The following is a 15,025-nucleotide window of genomic DNA, read 5'->3' as shown; positions in this document are numbered from 1 at the left end:
TTGTGTTTCTTTTCCAAGTAGGGTGAATTGCACAGTGTAGTATACTTCTCCTACAGCCTTGCACACGGAACATTTCTAAGGCAGAGGAGTTTTTGGCTTCACATGCTGCTTGCATTGTGCATTGGGTTGCGTACGCATAGCCTCAGACTTTGAGTTACCAGTGCCCAGTGGCTATTAGCAACTCATGTCGTGTATATAATGTTTTCTATCAATGGCTACTACGATACTACTGTGCTGTTCATCTTCCAACTATTAAAGGTATAATTCCTAAGGAACTCATCTATAAATAACAGACTACAAGGGACAAAGACTAAAATGTACATACCGTTAACAACCCTGTAAATATTTTAAGGAGGATCGTGGGAACGGTTTTTAGATTAGTCCTCGTTGTTCCGTGTTACTAGCTCATTAAACCTTTTTCAAGCCTCTTGGTATCGGCTGTGTCTCTCCCACTGGGGCGGGCCGCGAAGCTCCCGGGGGCCCTCGGCTGAGGCGGCGCCGCCTCCCCGGGCCCAGCGCGGGGCGGAGGCGGGCGGCGGGGCGGGCCCGGAGCCGCCGGCAGCGGGCGGAAGAGGCGGCGGCCGCCATGAGCCGGCTGCGGGAGGAGGACGACCCCTACGTGGTGGAGGAGCCCAGCGACGAGGAGCGGGCGCTCAGCAGGTGCCTCACGGAGGGCAGGAGGGCGGCCGGGGGCTGCCGCTGCCCTCCGCTAACCGCGGGGGCGCGGAGGGGGGTGGCCGCCGTGGAAAACCGGGGGGGCGCCTCCCGGTGTGTCCCCACAGTCTGCGTGTTCGTTGCCCGAATTAGCCGTTTCGTTAAGCTGCTGATGGTGGTGAGATAACGCTTCCATCCCCGCAGCTCGGAGGATGAGGTGGACGTGCTGCTGCACGGCACTCCCGACCAGAAGCGGAAGCTGCTGCGCGAGTGCCTGACCGGGGAGAGCGAGTCCTCCAGCGACGATGAGTTCCAGAAGGAGATGGAGGCCGAGCTCAACACCACCCTGAGAACCATAGAAGGCAGATGGAAGTCACCAGAAACGGGTAAATCGCGCCTAACGCCTGCCTGTGCGTGAAACCGGGTGAGGGGGTGTCTGGTTAAGGAGCTGATGCCCTCTCACAGCGGGAGAGGGGCTTTGTGGTGCCAGCGGAGCGCTGTTTGGAGCCTGGGGAAAAATCTTAAAATGGCTGATGGCTGCAGAAACGGTCACTAGGTGCCACTTGCACAAATGCATCTGTTTTCATCTTTTTCTAAGACTTTTGTTGTTTCTGAACTTGTGATTTCCCGTTTTACTGTGAATTCTCTTTGTTTGATCTGTTCCATCTTCCCCTGGTGTCTCTTTAACTTTGCACATGTATTTGGAAGTCTCAGGAGCAGGTTGCAGCCTCTAGTGGCTCCAGATGCTATCAAGATTTGGTGTCCTTTCTTGCACAAAAGAAAAGCATATGTTGGATTGAGATCCCAAATCAGATGGGGAAAAGAATCAAGAAAAATACTCATCTCTTCCTCCCTTCAGTTCTTAAAATTACAAGTTACTTCAAATAGTAAAAGTGTGTTAAAGAGTTACCTGTTCTGGAGTTTGTGTACTATTTTGGGTGCAATAGATTGATTACTTTGGTATTGGAAGAATGCATGTTCTAGTTTTGTACCTAGTACGAATGCCTAGTGAGGTGTTTTAATTTCTGTGGGAATACATGTAGTATTTATTTTAATGTAGGAACTTTATTCTGCATCCAGCAGGTTTAATAGTTTTTCTGTTTTAGTAGGCAAATCTGATCCTTAAGTTTTGGTTTTGCAATTAAGAGATATAGAAATGTTTATACTGTTACATGCAATATAAACATAGGGTTTTTGGTGTGGACCAACATGTGATAGCCAATCAATCTAGGTCTTTTATGAACTTCTGTGGTCCTGAAATATAGCAAATTGTTTTGTTTTGTTTTTTGTGAATTTTACTTGTATCAAAGTTTATGACAATGTGCCACATCTGTATTTCTTCTGCATGACTGAATAGAAGAAACCTTCATTTGAACTGTACCAGGGGTTCGTCTCAGAGAAAGCGAGCAGTTCTACTCTGAGAGAGCACCTATAAATGAAATAGCACAAGTAGTGTGGATGATTGGGATATGAGAGTAAATTGGGAGAGCTGTTACTTGACACACCCAGAATGCTTCTGAGTAAACTAACTTGGAAATGGAGGTTTGTTCTGGTCTATATATTAGTTATCCTTTTGGTGAGATGTACTTACCACTTGTCTCTCCCATCACGCATATAGGTACTTCCTCAAGTACTGGGCAGACTGGACATGCCTCCACTTCGAAATACTACGATGACATTTACTTTGATTCTGATTCAGAAGAGGAAGATAAAATGGGTAAGTGACTGAGGAGAGGAGAAAGGAGGGTGTTTTAAGAGGACTACTATCTCAGGTCTAGTAGAATCCTCACAGAGGGGTCAGGGACTCTGAAGAGAGCTCTTTGGGGACAATTACCAGCCTATATTATCTCAACAAAGTTCCTGCAAATTTATGATGTGTGCCAATCTATGTAAGATGTCTTAGTCCTTTGGGGGTGGTGCATTTGGAGTAGAGATGAGCTAAATCTTTGATTTAATTTAGAGTTATTGCAGATGTTTTAAAGGAAAATGAAAAAAATCACATTTTGATTTAAGTAGAGAATCATCTCATGTCCAACTGATGTAACGTGTACTTGCACAAATCTTTACAGTTACACAGGATGTCCAGAAAAAAAGAAAACATCAACAACGTCGGATTCTTTCCAATGATGAGCTGTTATATGACCCAGAAGAAGACAATCGAGACCAAGCGTGGGTTGACTTACAGAGGAGGAGGTAAGAGATTGTAAATAATTGAATTGTAGGAGGCTTACCTGTTGTGGTTTAGCCCTGCAGGCAACTCAGCACCACATAGCCATTTGCTCACTTCCCTATCCGCAGTGGGATGTAGGAGTGAACTGGGGGGGAACAATAAAAAAACAAAAAACAAAAAACAAACACTTGTGGACTGAGATAAAGACAGTTTAATAGAACAGAAAAGGAAGGGAAAATAGTGATGATGATGATGATAAAAGAATATAGAAAGTAAGTGATGCACAATGCAATTGCTCATCACCTGCCAAACAATGCCCAGCCACTCCCCAAGCAGCAGCAACCTCCCCCCTCTGTGCACCTTCCCGGCCAACTCCCCCAGTTCTATTGCTCATTGTGAAGCTGTAAGGTATGGGACATCCCTGCAGCCGCTCTGTGTCAGCTGTCCTGGCTCTGTCCCCTCCCAGCTCCTGGTGCACCTGATGCTGGCAGGGTGGTACCGGTGAGAGGCTGGAAAGTCCTTGGCTCTGTGTGAGCACTGCTCTGCAACAACTAAACTACCCGCGTGTTATCAGCATTATTCTCATCCCAAACACAAAACACAGCACCGTACTAGCTACTAGGAGGAAAATTATCGCAGCCAAAAGAGGGCATTACCATAAACTGAAAAATTTCATTGAACGTGGTGACTATACAGAAAAACGCTGTGAAGTCCACACCGTGAGAATATTTTTGCCTTAAAATTTACAGTGTATGAAATCTAAAGGCTGTAAAACTTCCATGTGTATATAATGAAAATTGACTCAAAATGACACAATTCTGAAACTTCAAGTTTTTCAAAAACCATCCTAGTTCAGTAAGCCAGTTTTGTGTATAGATCTTATCGAAATAACCACAATGTTAATGAAAAACTTGTAATACAAACAGAACAAAGCTGCTTTACTTGAGGGTTTTTTTGAAAGGATGAATTAGAAAAATGCTTGTTGAAGCAGAAGGGAAAAGTAAATCTTGAAAAACACAACATTTAATGTATGTTACCTGCAGAGATTGCACTTAAGATACCTGCACTCTCAAGGCAGATCATTATTGGGCAGAAGTCCCCATTAGATGTATGTATGTCACCAAAGGAGAATCCTCTGAACAAAATAAATGGAAAGATACTGCTGTGTGTTTTTTCAATGCAGTGCTTATGTTTATATGCTTTGAGTTAATGAAAAAGGTCTTGAGAAAGAGCCAGGTACATACTGATGTATCTTAATACAAAAAGGTTTTTAAGGTTGAATTGATGTGTGTGACAGCAAGGACACATAATTTCACTTTTTCTTTCTTTCCTCCCTTCTCCAATTTGTAGTTATCGTAATCAAAGAAAAGGGCTGCGGCAACAACAGACAAAACCTTCAGCTGTTCCAAATAGCGATGCTGTTTTGAATTGCCCTGCCTGCATGACAACGTTATGCCTGGACTGTCAGAGGTAACTATTGAACAATAAGGGGTGTTCTTGCAATGCCTCTCTTCTGGTCCAGTTACGTTTTTAGTGTATTCAATGGTTCGATAAATTGAGCCTTGCAAGGTGGAGCTAACAACAAGATGAATCAGATGTAGGGGTGAATTCTAGTTTAAAAGAATGATAACGATCAGTTTAACATGCAGCATGGAGATGAGGAAGAACAGGGAAGAACTTTAGTATAGTGGAGAAGGTAAACTGTTAAAAAAAAAAAAACAAAAACCATCATGGAGACTAAACAGGAAGTTCATGCTGATTTTTGCTTTTTAGAAAAATATGTTAGTTTGATGTTTAAAGGTATCAAATTATTCCAGGTTAACTATTACTTTCATGTTTAAGTATAATTTTTAGTGTAGGATTAGGCAAAATCAGCATATAATAAATAAATAAAAAGCATATTTTTACTTGCTTTGAGTGTTAGCAGTTGCAGTTTTGAGTACAGGTAAGTAGTACCTGGAAAGCACGTTTTGCAGCTCTCCAGTGTTTGCACTGCAAACCTAATTACTATTGTTAACTTGTGTGAAGGAGAAGACTTTTGCACTGAGAGTAATGGAGAAAGAGATGCTGTGAAATGAGGAATAAGCTATCACAAATTTACTCAGTACTTTTGGTAGCTGAAGGTGAAATTCCACAGCAGCCTAAAATCATCTGTATGCTGGGTGCTATTTCCCAGTCTCTTCCGTTTGCTGGTTCTGGCATTCCTTGACTGTTATGTAGTTAAGCATTTCAGTTTGCAAAGGTGACGGAAAACTGTTTTTACTGTCAGAGTGGTCTTTTGTGAGTTTGATGAACTAAGATAGCTCAGCACAGCCTTGCACAAGCAGTAAAGCCCCAGAAGTCAAGATAGGACTTCTGCAGCCACCTGTTATATTGGTTTAGGCTGCTCTAAAACTGCAGCCTGAGAGACTGTGTTGATGCAGCCCCGAATTTGCTATGTGCTCCAGCTACACAGTTGTTATGTAGATGACAGCTGAAAATCCATTTTATTATAGACAGGCTTTTTCAAGGGTGATGTGTCTATGTTTGTTATTTATAGATAGAGAATTTCAGGCTTGCAACTCTAGTTTTGTGATTCTGGTAGTTGTGACTTCTCTTTATAAACTTCATATTTATTTGGCTTTCAGCCCCTTGACATGGTACTTGCTATGTTTAATCCTGTTTCTAGTGATGATAACCAATTTCTTGGAAGCAGAGTTTTATCAGTGGTATGACTTGCATTTTCTCCCCTTCTCCGTAGACATGAATCTTACAAAACACAGTACAGAGCAATGTTTGTAATGAACTGCTTTGTTAACAAAGAGGAAATCCTGAAATACAGAAAGAAGCTAAATAAAAGAAGCAAGAAAATGAAGCACAGCAAAGAAGCTACCTCTGTACAGTCCAATCAAGAAGAGGAGGAAGTGTATCATCCAGTGTTATGCACTGAATGTTCAACTGAGGTGGCAGTGATGGATAAAGATGAAGTTTTTCACTTCTTCAATGTTCTAGCCAGCCACAGCTAATACGTAACAGCAGCAAAAAAAAATCCTGCACTGTTTAAGACAGTGTGAAGTACCAGAAATGCAGGCATGTTAGCATTTTTAAAATACGTTCTTTTAAATGTACATTTTAATTAGAGAACTTTATAGCGGTTGGGTTTTTGATACTGTTGTTGTATTCCTTTTTATGAAAGGAATATGGTTAACTGCTTGCATTTGAAAACAATATTCTTTCACACTGTCAGGTGGTTGCATCACTGCGGATGTAAAGTTTTGTAAATAAAATGTAAGATCTATGTATTATGATCATTCCCTGTGTATATACTGTCCATTATCTCAATATGTATTAGAACTGCTGCTTAGAATAAAGACAGTATAAACTGGTCCTGTGTAGCTGCATTCATCATTTCTACGGCGCTGATAAACTGTAATTCTCAGTCAGGATGTTGGGCTCCCTTAGGCTGACATTCTTGGATGATATGCATAGATGTAGGTAAGATAAGGTATTGTCATTATATTTGGATTATTGGCTCATTAATTGAATTATTTATTTGTATAGATGGGAAAATTAGGTTATATCAAATTTGGCATGGATGATACTGGCATGGATCATTTAAATCGACATATTAATGCTTAGTAACACAATTAGGAACTTTTACTGTAAAGATGTATTTGGAAAAAAATCCCCATTTTTTCTATTGTAGTTTTTCTTCATGGTGACACGTTTTAAGAATAAATTTATGGTCAGCTCTATTGCCATTAAGCTAGTTTGTATGCTCTTTCTTCAGTACAATTATGGCTTCTTTATGGAAGCATAAGTAGCTTCTGCTATAAGATATTGAGGCTTCTGGCTTGGTCAGTGAAGTCACTGTAATGTTAACGTTGGATCCTTCTCTGCTTTTCCAGGCATACTCCCAGGAGGTGAACTCTTATTTTTTGTTAGTAAGTAATTTCTCTATAGTCTCATGTTTTTTAATGTTTCAACTTGAACAATGGCCTGTTTAAAAAACCAATTTCATCTTTAAGCTTTTTTTCTTTTGATAGTACTGCGAAAAATTTGCTACGTGCTTTGAGAAATTGACAGAAATAGAGGTAGGAACCTGATAAACATACCTATTTTATGATTTAGATTACAATAAAATCATAGGACTCTTTGGTTACCTTCTGTAGTCCCTGGTGCTGTATTCTACTTATCTACACATACTGATTTTATACAGCGTTACATGAGCCCATGAGCCTACGAGGAAAACACCAAAACTTCTGTTCTAGTGTCAGTATTGCATGAGGCGAACACTATGGACAATAGAAGTGATGATATTGAGCTGGCTGGTGTATTGGTGGCCAGGTCATTTCAATTTTGCATTATTGCACGAGTAATTGTAGTAGGAAAGATAAAACAGCTGGCAGAGGTGAAGTTGGCCCTTGTTTAAAATTTTAAAAAATACAATCTAAGTTTGATTAATGTTTTGGCCCTTCAAAAACCGAGTGCTGTGAGCCACAGTCTGCTGCTAGTTTACCCCCAGAGACCTTGAGGAATTACATTGTAAGGGAAGATAAATGACCACCAGGTTCCTGTATTAGATGTATCTGGGATTAATGTAAAAGAAGCTGTGATAAAAGAACACCTAGAAAATGTCAGTGAGCGGAGGTGGAGGTTCAGCAGGATGTAAAAAGGAAAATGGTCGGTGCAGCTGTTTCAGAGTAGTGTCACTGCCAGAGTAACCATTGTGTGGAGGCCAAAACTCAGAAGGACCTACTGGAAGTAAATCCTTTTAATACTTGAACATCACACAGGGTAGTGGACAACAGCTCCTGCAGTGCAGACTGGCATGATCTGTGCCTCTTCTGGCCTACTTTCAGAGCTCCCTGAACATCCCATGGGTTGGAACCAATGCAGTTAATTGCTTAATTGGTTATTTGTTAATTGCTTTCGTGGACATTTGTTTTTTAGCAAATTTAATATTAGTTAGTTTTCTTGAAGGATTTTAGTACAAATATTAGTGTTCACATTTTTCTTTATAACTTTTCAAGGAAATCACTCACTGGTGATGATGGAGGGAAACAAATCTTCAGAATTTTCATCTTACTGGAATAAACAGCATGCAATTCTTGTAAAATTTGAGTAAAATACAGACATTGTACTTTGCAGTAAAAAAAATCAATCGCACTGCTCTTTGCAAGCTGTAAAAGTATAGTTTTAGTACATAGCAACATTGATTTATATTTTCTTAATCATTCCAGAAGTTTAGCTGTATAAAGCTCAGGGCAGTTTGAGCTTGGCAGAAGAGTAAATGTTGTAAATGGTTTTTATTATATTCAGAAGAATGATGGCTTCCATCTTGTTAGGGTGGCCATGGAAATGCTGAAATTACTGCTTGTTTCTCAGGAAGCAGCTCAGAATACACGTGTATTTTTAACCGTGATGCCTGACTTCCTATTTCCAAATCAGCAGAAACTTAACTACAGCTTGATGAAAGAAGCAGTGAACTGTTGAGGTAGCTGCTGAGCACTTTGTTGGCCAGTGTGATTTACCCTTCTCTGCATGTGCAACCTACAACTAACATTGAGCACTGCTTGTTTTGAAGTTTAAGATCTGCTTGAGATAAGATCTCCAACCCATTTTTCCTACCTCCAGACAGGCTGATTAGTGGAGTGCCTGACTTGTAGGTTGACAGCAATGATCCCATCTGAAGTGGGATAAGTTGTTACTATATGTTATGAATCTGGAGGCATATATGGACAACTTTTAACATAAGACCTGTTCCTTCTTAAAACTGTGGAGGAGCAGATGTGATAGAAGATGTACTCCGTGCTGTAGGGCACACTGGCCATGATGTAGCTGTCTTTACAGTCCAGGGGCAGCATGAAAGTTCTGTGGAGCACCAGGCTAAGGGTCTTTGCCCTGGACTGCTGGAAATGTGAGTATGTGGGAAAGTAGTTCGAGGGCTCAAGTGTCAGTGCCAGTGGTAGCAGGAGGAACAATAGATGATGATGGCAGTCCCGAAGCAGGGCTAGAATAGAGCTGGGAAAGAAGGGGAAACTCTTCAGAGGAGTATTTTTTTTTTTTTTTTAAGGAGCTAAGTAAATATTAATAATTGCCTCCTGAGTACGTACTGTTGTGAAAAAGTGTAAGAGACCTGGACAACAGCTGGTGGATGTAGCAGGAAATCATGCAGCTGGTGTGCCTCTCGACATTACCTTTCTTCTCATATCGGGTACTTGCTGCTGCTTCTTGCTTGCCCTATCACTCAAATTGCAGTCCCACGCTTGCAAAGCGTGGGAGCAGGCAGAACTGGGACACATTTGCCCCATATCGCTACAGCTCACAGCTGTGAATGGGAGTAGTGCATTAGTTGTGCTGAAAACACCACTTGTCCTTGAACTTTGTATGCCTTTATATAGAAAGGAGGCTTTCATAACTACCACTACTTTTTCAGGCAGTGGCACCAGCACAAGACTCCTCCAGTAACAATTGCAACAACCAACATCTGTCTTGGAAAGGGACAACAGTTCTTGTGGCCAGTTGTGTGGGGGTATTAATTGTGCCAATGCTCTCGTTTCTTCTTGTGCTGAAATAAATCTGCACAGAAAGTGTGTCTAAATGTATTCTGGACAGATTGAAACCCTTTTCAAATCCTGCCACGTAAATAGATATGATATTCAGTTGTCTGCCAACTGGTTTTCTTTTGCACAGTTAGCTCCTAGTACTGTAGCTGCAATTCCAGCTATGTAAATAATTAATACGTACACCCTCCCGTGACTGTATGTCCTTGCTTTCCATTGTAGGAACAGCACAGGTGAAGTTGGGGTGGGGTGCCTGTGAGAACAGAATTACGACACTCAGTGACATAATCTAAAATGGATTTAAGCAGGATGGTTGTACTGGGTTGGTATCAGCTTCCCATATCTGGTGCACGCGCTTGGCCTGTGAGGGAGGTCTTGGCTGGTGGCCTGGCCCCGGTGCCTAGAGGTTGCACCTTGTGCTCAGCTTAGTCACAGTGCCCGATTTCCGTGTGTGTCCCTTTTTACCAGGTTTTTCATTTAAATTAGATGGGGGCCTTCTAAACGAGGTTGTCAATGGCTTTTCAAATCATGCAGTCCCAGGCCAATCTCCGAGTTTTTCTGTATCTGAAGCCAAATAGCAGTCGGGGTTGGTTGTAACACCCTCTGGTGTGTGGCCACATTAGCCTTACAGAAGTGCAAAGTTAGCAACAGTTGCGGTACAAAGTTGATCCCTAGCAGCTTTTATTTTTCCCATTCCTGTGGGATTAGCCTGGACACCCAGCGCTGTCGGATTTGGAGGTCTCGTTGATCTGGGCGCTGCACGGCCCCCGGGGTTGCTCTGCCGGGGACGGCGCCCCCGCTGCGCCGCCACCTCACGGCCGGGGCCGTGCCCGGCGCCTCCATTTCGGGCCGCCCGGCCCCGGAGGGCAGCGGGCGCCCGGGCGGGGCGCGGGGCCGGGCCTCGGCGGGGCCGGGCCCTTCGGCGGCGCCGGCGGCGCCGGCGGCGGGAGGGCGGGTCCCGGGCAGCCACCGCCCCCCGTCACCGCTCGGCCTGGGCCCGGCGCGGAGCCAGCGGCGGGCGGGGAGAGCGCGGTGCGCGCCATGGCGCTGGGCTCGGCCTGGAAGCAGATGTCGTGGCTGTACTACCAGTACCTGCTGGTCACCGCGCTCTACATGCTGGAGCCCTGGGAGCGCACCGTCTTCAGTATCCTTCTGCCGGCGGCGGCGCCGGGCCTGCCGGGCGGCTGCGGGGAGCGGGGAGCCGGGAGCCGGGAGCCGGGCTCGGGGAGCGGGCAGCGGGCAGCGGGCGGGGGCTGGCGCCGCCGGAGCCGGGCGGTCCCCATCGTGCCGCTGCCCTGCCTGCTGCCCGGGGCCGTGTCTGTGGGGAGTTGGGTCTCCTTTGTGTGTTTTTATTATTCTGGTATTATTTTTTTCCTGGCTTGTAAGCCGGAACGCCGAGGGTTCTGGTTAGCACGAGCCTTCCGCGACTCCCTCCGTGCGCGCGTTTTCGCCGAGTGGGTGTGCGCGCCGCCGAGCTGCCTCGCGTCCTGGTCGCGCTTCGTCACACGGCGATTTCGTGGAAGAGTGCTCGATCCTCGAGCTGCCAAATTTGTCTTGCTTGGAGTGGAAGAGGCTGACAGACGCTAACGTGAAGGCACCTGTGTAAAAACTACTCCAAGGTTAGCTTCTTCAGCCAGCTCTCCCACGCAGGCAGTGCATCCCCTCAAGTGTTGTTGTGGCATCGCAAGTGCTTCTCTTCAGTGTGTCCGTTTTGGTCCTGGGTTAAAAGGATGTCTGGCGTGAATGACCCCGAGCCACCTCCGGTTAATGTCAAGAGGCAAAGAGACAAATTAACCAAAACATTAACGTTGCTTACACCCAACATCTCGTGTTAGTTGTAGCGCAAGGCTGCTTTTTCTGGTCAGTTGTAAAGGAACTGGCTCTCCTTACATAAAAGTGGTTTCCCAGGTTACGGCTGTGTGATGAGATTAGTTTTTCCTGTGTACAGTTTGTAAAAGTGGAGATAACCTACTATTTATTTGTTCTTGTATTTATAGACTTGCTGCACACGATTGTTTAGGTAGCAGCTCTTAATTATAAAAAAAAAACCAAAACGTTCCTGACTAAAGTACCTTCCTCTGTTTATGCTATGTCTGGATCAGTGAAAAATCCTCCATTATTGCTTCCCTTGCAAGTAGATCAGTCATTAATATGTATTTTTTTCCTTTTGCATTAACTATACATCTTTTTAACTTGGGCAAGATATTTAAGCAAATGGAAGGTGCGTATGCGTGTTCACATATTTTTATCAAATGCTCATGTTGCAGGTAAGCAATTGCTGCTTAATTTAAAAATGTCCTACGTGCCCCAAGTATCGTTTGCGATCTTAGTTCAGCAGAACTGTTTTTGCCCCCAAACTGGGTGGTTTCGGTGTGGCTGGGCCAGGCCTGCCAGGTGCCGTGGGGACGCCGCACCGATGCAGTGGCCTTGGGAGCTGAGGGTGCGCCGACCTCCCGTGTGTGTCGCCAGCTCCTTGTGCTCTGGAGTCACTGTGAGCGCTGGTGCTGAAGCGTGGATTTATGGGCTGACCTTCATTTTAGTGTCTCGCGTTGTGCAATCTTCTGGGACTAAAAATACACCCAGAAGCTAGTACGCTCTAATAAGCACAATGAATATCTCCACTCTGTCATGGGGAAGTCAGTGACAAAGCCTTTGTAACACACGTGCTGAGGTAACTTGATTTCTCAAAGTTAGGGAGCATGCGCAGCTCCTCTGATTTCACCTGTGAAAACTGAGTACTGTTATCCAGTGTTATCTTGTTTGTTAATCTTCAGAGCCCTTCGTAGTGTTTCTGTCTAAGCTTACTGAATCTCTGCTGGTAGGTGGTTGAAATCAAGAGGCTGTTATTAATTGAGTGCGCTACTTTTGAATTTCTGAAGTCTTAAACTTTGAATGATGCGATCCTTCAATAGTCTGGTGCCATGATTTCTGTAGATAAAGCTTTGAGAATCCCAGAGACGGTCTAGTGGTACATGTATATTATAAGCTATACTCCTGCCATCTGACTTTCTACAAAAGGTCCTGATTTGGACTTCAACTAACAAAGTGGGCATCTTGAGATTGTTTAGCAGGTGTCTTCATGTGAGGCTTGTTTTGCAGATCTGCTATAGTAAAGTACTAATGAGTATCTCTTTATTTAAATGCACAACTTTACTCCAACGCTGATCCTCTGAGGCTTTGTGGCTAAAATAACTAGGAAGGTGCTTGTCACAACGTTACTCGTATTTTTCATTACCCCAGCAGATTTTTTGTTCTAAGTACTGTCAGGCAACACACAAGTTGAGCTTTTTGCCCATTCTCAGTTCCCTGAGGCTTCCTACCACAGTGCAGCTCGTCACTTGCTCCTACCAAGTGTTCTTGTTGTCAGTTTTCTGTTGCTTCTTTTACAGATGTATTTGTTGAATGCAGTTGACACACTGTATTTTAAAAATACAACTTTGTAAGATAGTTAACAGGAAAGATACAATGCTATGCTTATGTGACTTGTAAGGCACTTTGTTTCAAATGCTTTCTTCCTTAACTGTGACTCAGATTCGATGCTGGTTTCCATCGTTGGAATGGCACTGTACACGGGCTATGTGTTCATGCCTCAGCACATCATGGCAATATTGCACTACTTTGAAATTGTGCAGTGATGAAGAACGTACTTTCAAGAAGTAATCATGCTCTGAAATCTGGTCTACAAAGAAGAATGAATCTCTTAGTTTTAACGAGACTTCTGCCGATGTCAAAAAAAAAAAAAGACACAATGAGGATTCTGCAGACTAGGAAATGAGCTATGTAGAGCAGGGACGTGAGGTGTCCCCTATGTTGTGTCCATTCCTTTTGATTTTACAAGATTTGCCCTTGTATAGTAGTTTTGTCTACCTTAACATTGTGATTGTACTTTGATATCAGTATTTTCTTAACTTTGTGACAGTTTCAACATTGCACTGTGAAAGCTTTTCTTAATTGTAATTTTGAGTAAATCTTAATTGCCTTCTATTTTTAATCAGAAAGTCATCTTATTAAATGGGGCTTAAAGCTTTTGCTATTGTATGGTATGCATTTGCCTGGATATTTCTATCAATGCGTTTTGTAAGAAAATACATCTAGATTCGTATTAGAGACATGGATATATTCGTCTAACACTATTTACAAAAAATTAGTTTGTATGACTGAACTCAGGTGTACTGTTTTCTTGTCCAAACTTTGTTCAACAGTGTGTTTGTGCATATCACCTGAATTTGGAATTAGCGATTATTTTGTTTCTATATTCCACCTGCTGGAGGAGGGTGGGAGGGAGAAAGCATTGAGGCAGAGCAGAGGCTGCATTCATTATGTTTGAGAAGCGCTGGGGTTGTGGTCTTTTCATAGTGGGAACAAAAGAAATTTTCTTCGCTCACATAGGCCCACGTAAAGCTTTGGGACAATACTTTAAATCAACACCTTTTCTAGCTACCAATTAAATTGTACTTTTACATAATTCTTTGTTACGTTCCAATGGCGATGGTTTCTGCTGATTTTCACTCAACAGTGTACCTGTCTGTGTTTTAAGGGAGTTTTCTATTGCTGCTAGTGTTCCAAATGTGTTCTCGCTACAAATGACCAAAACATAGGGTTTTAAATGGACTCGAGTTACAACTACAGCAATAAGTAGCTGAATACTTGGCTGAAGTCCTGCCTTTTTTCTTTTTTTTAATAGGGATTTTTTTCAGTTTTGTATTCTGGTATGTATGGTGGTAACAACCTAACTTTCTTAAGTGGAGGACTTTTTTTTGTTGTTGTTTAAAAAATAAAACTTTAAAAGCAGAGCTTGGATGCCGAACTTTTCATTGAGAAGTTAATGTGTTTCTGAATACTGCTTACTTTTCTTCAAACTTAAAAAACAAACAAACAAACAAAAACAAAACACAAACTGGTACTTGACCAAAAAATTGTGATTTTAATGCCCAGAAATAATAAGCATTTATATCTTTTATGCAACTTGTTTGGAAATCAAGAATTATACCCAAGTTGTACAACTAAACTGTTCTAGAAAGATACCATGCTCTAGGTTTATATAGTTTTCTGGAAAGTACACCGATAGGAAAACAAATCTTTTCCATTTAAGTGCTTTGTGTATCTCTGAAAACCCCATCGTCATCCTGAAGCTGTAAGCAGTGGGCCTTCAACTCCTTAGGTGCACCGAAGCTTTACTGCAGTCGGTAGAGGTCTCCCACTAAATTAGTGCCTTGCTTAAGGGTGGAATTTCTTACGAAAAGTACCTAAACAGCTAAACGCAAGTCTTGGTTGTGTCTTGGAGACAAAAATGCCATCTGCCACTTAGCCTGTGTCTGCCGAGAGGGATGCCCAAGCATCCCTGCCCAAGCGATGGTGTTATTGATTGGGTAGGGCCGAATCAGAGACCGCAGGCACGTGATCCTGCCTTTGCTCATTAAAAACTGGCTATGCAAGCGTGGGCAGTTCAGTGTTTCCTTAAAAGTGTATCCAGACATGTACATAGTATTTTAAATATATGTATATGGAGCTAATGAATAGTTAATGTATTCGTTTTGAAGTAGAGTAGCGCAACTTGCTGCTGTCCGTGGGTTAAATCGGTACTGGGATGTTTCTTTGTGAGCTGCCATTGTGGCTGAGACAAATCTACTGCTGAGCGAGGGCTGTAGTTGTGTGT

At 43.0% G+C, this 15,025-nt stretch overlaps 2 protein-coding genes across 2 annotated transcripts; both read left to right on the top strand.

Annotated features, from left to right (window-relative positions):
- Window positions 1–568: 568 nt before the first annotated feature.
- EAPP (E2F associated phosphoprotein) lies at window positions 569–6,188 on the top strand. The gene is made up of 6 exons (XM_032189330.1): window positions 569–660; window positions 859–1,040; window positions 2,273–2,371; window positions 2,724–2,847; window positions 4,175–4,294; window positions 5,565–6,188. The coding sequence occupies exons 1-6, from the start codon at window positions 587–589 to the stop codon at window positions 5,827–5,829; spliced, it is 864 nt and encodes a 287-aa protein (XP_032045221.1). The 5' UTR covers window positions 569–586; the 3' UTR covers window positions 5,830–6,188.
- A 4,170-nt stretch (window positions 6,189–10,358) lies between these two features.
- On the top strand, window positions 10,359–14,162 carry SPTSSA (serine palmitoyltransferase small subunit A). The gene is made up of 2 exons (XM_032189173.1): window positions 10,359–10,513; window positions 12,901–14,162. The coding sequence occupies exons 1-2, from the start codon at window positions 10,411–10,413 to the stop codon at window positions 13,002–13,004; spliced, it is 207 nt and encodes a 68-aa protein (XP_032045064.1). The 5' UTR covers window positions 10,359–10,410; the 3' UTR covers window positions 13,005–14,162.
- Window positions 14,163–15,025: the final 863 nt, after the last annotated feature.

The sequence above is a fragment of the Aythya fuligula genome, chromosome 5 (genome assembly GCF_009819795.1).
Source record: "Aythya fuligula isolate bAytFul2 chromosome 5, bAytFul2.pri, whole genome shotgun sequence".
Lineage (NCBI taxonomy): Eukaryota > Metazoa > Chordata > Aves > Anseriformes > Anatidae > Aythya > Aythya fuligula.
The sequence above is the reverse complement of the archived record's forward strand: the minus strand, read 5'-3'. Positions and strand labels throughout refer to the sequence as shown.

Coding starts and splice junctions, on each gene's coding strand:
- EAPP (XM_032189330.1), top strand. CDS start 587: ATGAGCCGGCTGCGGGAGGAGGACGACCCCTACGTGGTGGAGGAGCCC. Junction 1,041..2,272: donor ATGGAAGTCACCAGAAACGG/GTAAATCGCGCC, acceptor TCACGCATATAG/GTACTTCCTCAAGTACTGGG. Junction 2,372..2,723: donor AGAAGAGGAAGATAAAATGG/GTAAGTGACTGA, acceptor AAATCTTTACAG/TTACACAGGATGTCCAGAAA.
- SPTSSA (XM_032189173.1), top strand. CDS start 10,411: ATGGCGCTGGGCTCGGCCTGGAAGCAGATGTCGTGGCTGTACTACCAG. Junction 10,514..12,900: donor CTGGGAGCGCACCGTCTTCA/GTATCCTTCTGC, acceptor ACTGTGACTCAG/ATTCGATGCTGGTTTCCATC.